Source organism: Glycine soja, chromosome 12, assembly GCF_004193775.1.
Source record: "Glycine soja cultivar W05 chromosome 12, ASM419377v2, whole genome shotgun sequence".
NCBI classification, from domain to species: domain Eukaryota; kingdom Viridiplantae; phylum Streptophyta; class Magnoliopsida; order Fabales; family Fabaceae; genus Glycine; species Glycine soja.
The window spans coordinates 39,964,441-39,971,801 of record NC_041013.1 but is presented as its reverse complement, the minus strand read 5'-3'; the positions used below and the strand labels follow the sequence as shown (position 1 = coordinate 39,971,801).

Sequence of the window (7,361 nt, the reverse complement as noted above, 5' to 3'; positions counted from 1 at the left end):
GACATCAAAGAAATCAAATCCCTCCCTTTACTTTGAGACCATTTTCCTATGACTATTAAGCGATTGGGGAAGCGTTGCTATCTCAATTATGGGAACCCCTCCCTTTACTTTGGACTTTTCTTGTTTTTCTTGAGTTGGCTTCCTCGTCATAAGGGATTTCAGATAGAGTCGCTTGTACTTGCACTCTCCAACATTTCTTAAAATTTATAATCTTAATGACTTAACAATGAACAAAATGTGAGATTAACGTTAGTATATTAGTGTTACCTTTTCTACTTTAAATTGTTTTTCTACCCAAAAAATGTTAATTTATTATTTTTTGTTAAAAATATCGGTAGAAGAATTCAAATTTACGACATTTTCCCCTTTTTCCTTCTACTTCAAATTGCTGCTTAGACAACTAGAATTAATCCTTGGCAGTTTTAATTTTTAATTCCCTACCTCATAATGGAACAACGAAGTGTTAAACTACCTTGTTGAATCTCTAGAATTAGTCCTTATAAATTGGTTTCAATAAAAAATAATAATAAAGAGAATATTATGTCTCTCTTGCTCTCCTACATAAACAAGTTATTCTTCAATTTAGTAGTGGTTCCTTCTTGTCCTCCCATTTGGTCAGCCTCTTGGCTGCTTCCTCTACCTACAATGAAGAAAATTCTCATTAGACAGAAAAATTAACTTCCCCATTGCATGCATAATTTTACGGAAATAAATTATTGCAGCTATGGTTTTTTACCTCCTTAGTCCAATCCGTTCTAAATGTGACCCACAGTAGAATAATTGTTTGCATAACGGTGCCACCTAGCATTCCCAGCCATATTCCCTGCCACAAAAAAGCCCGTCTCGTTTATAAAAGTTGCATTTGTTTAGTGAAATATATACTAATTATAGCAAAAAATAAATCCTCTTCTTTTAGCATTGAAATATATGCACTTTTTATATTAAATACAAAAACATATGAAATATTAATTAAAGAATAAATAATACGTGCTTTTATAAAATAATCATTTCAAAACATCATATGACAAAATTTATTAGTTTTTATAATAATTATATTAAAAGTTACATAAAAAATAATCCTTACCGGTTGGTAAACTAAAAACTTTGAAAGTGAGAATTCTAAGACTCAATTAAATAAAACAAAGTATGTGATGGAGTGCACATTAGTTAAAAGAGTAAATTATACTAATTATTTTTTAGGTTTCGTAAAATTAAAAAAAAATAGCTCTATATTAATCCTCTTAATTATTTGAAAATTATGCACCACATTCCTTTAAATAATATTATACTAACTTTTAAATTTTTTTAAAATATATTAAACCGCACTCTTCCTATAACTAGGAGGGAAGGATATTGGAAATGTTAAAAATTAAAATAAAAATTGTATAATTTTACAAAAGTGATTAGTATAATTTAGTCTGGTTAAAACTATATATTTTATATCAATTATGAAATGGAAAAGCGAAAATTAGGTACCTTGGCACCAAATTGAAAATAAAAGCCGAGAACCGCGCCCAATGGTATGCCAACTCCATAATAACAACCCACGTTTACATAAGCTACGAAAGCTTGCCATCCACATCCAACAGCCACCCCTTCATTCATACATACACGATATGTTATGTTGCATGCATAAGAGTTCAGAGTTATGTGACTCAATTTAATTAATTACTAATGATTATTATTCATGAATTGTTTAAATTAAGTTGAGAAAACAGAATAAATAATTGAGTTTAATTTATTACCAGATAAGACGGGTTGAATGCCATTGAGGACAAGAGAAAGGGCAAGGAGTGGACAAAGATCTGAAACTGCAGCAGCAACCTCTTCACCCCCTGTGAAGGCATAGCTAATGACATCTCTTAATGCAAGAACCACCAGTGCTGCAATTACTGATATTATGAAAGAAATCACTGTCACCACAACCACCGAAAACGATGCTGATTTTGGACTTCTTGCTCCTAGTTCGTTGCTCACCCTCACGCTGCATTATATATTCTCACAGTATATAATATATAATAATACTTGCAAATTTCACGAAATAAATAAATAAAAAACAGGAATCCAATTACTACCTTGCAGCTGCATTGAATCCAACAGAGATCATGAACACCCATCCAGAAATTGTGGTGCTGCAATAACAAATAACAAGAGTCATAGTTTGATTAGATGAATCCTAAAAAAATGTACTAATCTATGAAGTACAGATACGCCAGTCTTTTATCGTGTTTCGTGTATGTGTCAGTGTACCGATACCATACCTGTAGTACAAACTATATTTCAGGGTGTTCACATGTTCGTGTTGTGTTCGATGTCCATGTCAGGATTTCATAGATTTTAAATTTTTATTTTAAAAAAACAACAACAATTTAATTAAAACAAATAAATAAAATAAACGCACGATTTATTGGACAAATCAAATCAAATTGTAGCAAAATTCTGATGCTCCTTACGTCACGTTCAAAAGTGTCTGCCCGGATAACTCATCTGAGTTGGCAGTCAGTCATTTTGCTTTGTGGGGTCCAATGACTAAATAATTCACATGAGTCGCACGCGTTTGTTTATTTATTTTTATATTTGGGTTTGGATTTCAGAGTGTGATTTCTGGTTTGAATGCTCCTTCAAATCACATCAGGACAGAAAATATACTGACAAGTAACATGACATCAGAACACCTTCTTCTATTTTCTTCTTATCTTATCTTTTTGTTCTTTCTCTTTTAAGATTATTTATTTTAGAAGTGTGATTGCGATATTTTTTTAATTCAAAGGAAAATGAAAGAAAAAATAGCTTTAAAAATAAAATAAGAATCACTCTTCCATTTAAATTTATTTATTTTTCCTTTCTTTTCCCTAAATGGCTTCTGTGAGCATCCAAAAACGGTGGTAACCAAAAGGAATATGTGCCCGTCTAATTTGGTTGAGCGAATTGAAAAAGATAAAGAGAAAGATAAAAAAAACTGTTTAATTTACATAGATGAGTAGAAAAATAAATAAATTATATAAAAATCTTCTAAGACTAGACGAAAAAATTAATTTAAAAACTAAACATGTTATAAAAAATTATTTATTTATATAAAAAAAAGAACCCTTTTAAACTTTTTTTTCTTAAGAATTCCAAAACAATAATTAATATCCTTATTTTTTCAAACAAAGAATGAAAATAGAATGTTTCTATCATATTTTTTTCATTCTCTATTTTCTCCGAACAAACAATGGCACAAACTAAAGCAGCTTATTGTACTTGAATGGTGATTATTTCACACCTCATTTTGGGGTATATGCTGCTTAAATTAAATAAGAAATGCTGAAAAGCTAGATATAATGGGGAAAAAAAGTGTTAATTTTGATATATTTTGAATCTGGAGAAGGTTGTATATTTTTATATATGAATGGATTTGAAATTTCGATGAGAGATGCAAAGTAAGAAATAAAAGAAGTTACCAGATAGAAAGGGAATCAAGAGCCAACTCAGGATTAGGGAGAAGCCCCGCGAGCAAAACCAGAATCTGAAAGTACCATGTCTCCAGGCACAGCATGACCGCGGACGCAGCGGAGAGCTTGAAGAACCCATACAAACCGCTAAACGCCTCCCACGTGAACCCCTGCCACGTGCGCCTGCACCTCTCGCTCTTCACTATGTACACGTACTGTCCAATCACCATTATCCACCACGACAGGCTCAGCACCAGCGACGCCCCCAACAGCCCCAACCCAATCTCGTACACCGCCACCCAACTCATCCCCAGGTGGACCACCAGCGTCGCCGCTGATATGTACGCGCTCGGTGCCACTATGCTCTGCGCTTGGAGAAACTTCTGGATCGGGAAGTTCGCCGCGTATGCGAATATCTGTGGGATCAACCCGTACACAAAGAGTGCTGCCGCCGACGCGATTCTCGGTGATTCCCCGAGGAATATTAGCATCGGTTCGCTGAATACGTATATCACGGTCAACACTACGCCGGCTAGTGAGAGAAGAATCGTTGACCGCTGCATGTAGACTCCTAACATCCCGTACTTTTGAGCTCCGAATGCTTGTCCGCATAGCGTCTCCACGGCACTCCCCATACCCAACTGCAAGTAATATATATAATTTTGTGTTTTTCAATAATTACGCGCAATTATCAGCAGAGATTCACTTGAAAAGAAAATGGTGGTACCATGAGGCCGTAGGCGAACATTTGGATGCCGGTGTTGCCGAGGGAGGCGGCGGCGAGTTCGAGGTTGCCGAGGTGGCCGGAGAAGATTTGGGTGGACATGGACATGAGGTAGTTGATGAGGTAGACGATGACGGCAGGGGCGGCGAGGAAGAAGAGGAGCTTCAACTCGATCCACGTGGCGGGTCCCACACGGTTGAGGAAGGGTAGGGTGTCGTCGGAGAGAATTCTCTCAAGTTGCCCATGGGAGGAGGACTCGTGCTTTGAGTTTGATCGAGTTCCCTCCGCTGTTAACAGTGGCTCTTTCTCCGCTGAACCCATTGATCTCGATCCGAATTCACGGCAAAGAAGGCTTTCTCTCCTGTAACGTTTGGAGCAGCAGCAATCTCGCCGCCACAAGTCCCAACTCACCTACCACGAGGAGCCGTAAGGCACACCATCTCTTATATATACACATATAACGAGAATATTATATTATATTATATTCAACAACCACTAGGAGGCGGAACTCACTGTAATTATAACTGATTTGAAACGTGTTTGGGTGGGATAATCGTAGAAATGCTAGCTTGTTCGTTATGAAAATTACTAGAAAATAACCTTGGAAGTATCACAGCTTGAAACATATTCAACATTTTAGTGTAATTGATCTCTTTATTATATTAAAATAAAAGTGTATGTTTGTTTTAATGTAATAACGAGATGTTCGCTTTAGTCAAATTTTGAAAGTTATATGAAAGTTACTAAAACTTCCATCAACGGTTGAAAGTTACATGGAAATTATTAAAACTTCCATCAACGGCAGATTTTAAAAAGAAAAAACTTTCATCAACCGCCCAAAACCACATTTTCTTTTGATCATAAATAATCATTCTGATTCAGAAAACATAACGGGTGACAAAATATACAAGACCAAAACAAAACTCTAGAATTATAATCTTCTGATTTTATCCGATTGAACAATTTTGATTGAATCCCGAAATTTGATTCAATCTGAAAGTGTTATACACGATTTCAGATTTATCCAGTATCATTTCATTTTTCAAATTAACCAACAAAGAAGATATATATGTGTTGATTTTTTATCCAAGTCAATCTCATATAAGTAGGTCAGTTCAAAAGTAGTCAATCTCATATATTGAAATATATGCACTTTTTATATTAAATACAAAAACATACGAAATATTAATTATAAGTGGGATAATCGTAGAAATGCTAGCTTTTTCGTTATGAAAATTACTAGAATATATGTGTTGATTTTTTATCCAAGTCAATCTCATTTTTACAAGAAAAAAAAAAAAACAGAATGTTAATTTTTTTTTTCAGCCAAAAGAAAAGCTTTTAATAAATGAAGGTACAGGGTACCAATCCGTATACAAAGTCATAAGAAAAATAACAGTTCAACATTGTAACTTAATGTTGTATTGAATCCAATCAAAGCCAATCACAATTGTAGAAAAATACTGACCCCTATTACATAACCAGAGCATCACATTCAAGATCAAATTCTGCATAATTCAAAAACATAATCTTATATCTTCAGCAGTAAACTGGCATATCCAACTTTGCCTTCTACTGAACCTTCCCAATTTATTGATAGCTGTTGCTAGAGATATCATATGTTTTCTAAGCATTTTAGCATGTAAAATTATCAGTTATCTTTAATATGTATTGATCATTGTCATTCCCCTCAATTGCCTCTTGAATTTGTAATTCAACATGTTATGTTGCCATTCTTTCCTGCACTCAACATTTTACAAAATGACAGCAAATTAAGGCAAAGCTATGTCCAATGGTAGTTACAAAATAAGAGAAAATTAAGCAAAATTATATGCATAATTAGTCTCAAAAGCAAAGGAAACTAAGGGATTGAAAATGAAAAATGGAAGATGATTAAAATATTAGAACAATTATGTAATGCTTGTTCACAATTATGTAACATGTATTCCACCAATAACGAATGACATCCTTTTTGAAACACGTTGTAGTAGACCCAATATTCATCCATCAATAGTTCCCTTCGAGATTAAAAAAATATGAATTTTGGTGAAAAATTGTGAGTTAGGATAGCAGCTGAAAATTGATGAAGAAGAAAGAAGTTGTAATCTGAATAATTTGTTGATGCAATTCAAGGAAATAACTGAATCTACTCAACGAACATTTAAAAGTCTAGAAATCCAAGTTGGTAAGCTAGCAGAAGAAGTGACTAAATTTGTGGCCAGAAGAGAAGAAAACTTTATAGAAATTGAAGCTCACGAGGAAAGTATTGTAGAAGAGCATGATTCAAGAGAAAAAGATGTATAGAAAAATGAGGAGAAAGCACAACAATGGGAGAAGTGTTCACAAGTAGAAATTCAACAAGAAAGTATTCTCCAAGTCAATATTCTTCATCATCAACTGATTGTCAAGGAAGAAAGACATGGAAAACATGAGAAAACCTTAAGTGTCATTTTTTCCTTAATCACTAGCACTTCTCTTGCAATGATATATGGAAGGTGTTTCTGGAATACATGAGTTTCATGGAGTTTTTAGTTAAGAGGCGAAAATGCAAGGAAGATGTGTTCTATGTGACCTTCATGCCACCTTGAAGGCATTTGACTCGTCAAGCTAATCACGTTAAAAAAGCGTTTATTGGGAGGCAACCCAGGATTTCTTACCCTATCTCTCTTTTAGTTAGTTGCAATTTGTTTTTTTAGGATAATTGTGTTATTTCTTTTCTTTATTTATGATTTTGGGCATTTTAATTTCAGCAATTTAATTTTAGTAGTTTAAATTTAGTTATTGAATAAAAATTGCATGATATTTATGAAGTCATTGCCAAAACTTTTTCTGAAGGACTCACACTTGAAATGTTGCATACCATTTTTGTGAAAATGCTAGTTCCATGAATGCAAGTGTCAGTTCAAGTAGTGGAGTATGAATCACAACAAAGAGAGAAAAGGTTAGCCTGTCTGACAGAAATCATAGTGCGATAAGCCAAACTTTGTTTTGTCTCGATGAGTTGTGTGAAACTTACTTGTGAGAGAACGTCTGTGTTTAATTTCCTGATTTTGCATCATTCTTAGACTGTTAGATTAATGACATGAGATGAAAATGATCAAGGCCCTATTTCTTCTTATTTTCAACCACTTAGCCAAAAAGCCAACCTTTGATGATGATTTATCCCTTGCACCTTATTTGAGCCAAAAATGATAATCGTGTTT

At 34.1% G+C, this 7,361-nt stretch overlaps 1 protein-coding gene across 1 annotated transcript; it reads right to left on the bottom strand.

Moving 5' to 3' along the window:
* Positions 1–406: 406 nt before the first annotated feature.
* LOC114379739 (protein DETOXIFICATION 40-like) lies at positions 407–4,647 on the bottom strand. Its single transcript, XM_028338429.1, has 7 exons — positions 4,162–4,647; positions 3,444–4,075; positions 2,076–2,132; positions 1,746–1,984; positions 1,477–1,595; positions 737–823; positions 407–640 (listed from the first exon to the last, which is right to left on the bottom strand). Exons 1-7 carry the CDS (start codon positions 4,477–4,479, stop codon positions 578–580), a joined length of 1,515 nt encoding a protein of 504 aa, XP_028194230.1. The 5' UTR covers positions 4,480–4,647; the 3' UTR covers positions 407–577.
* Positions 4,648–7,361: the final 2,714 nt, after the last annotated feature.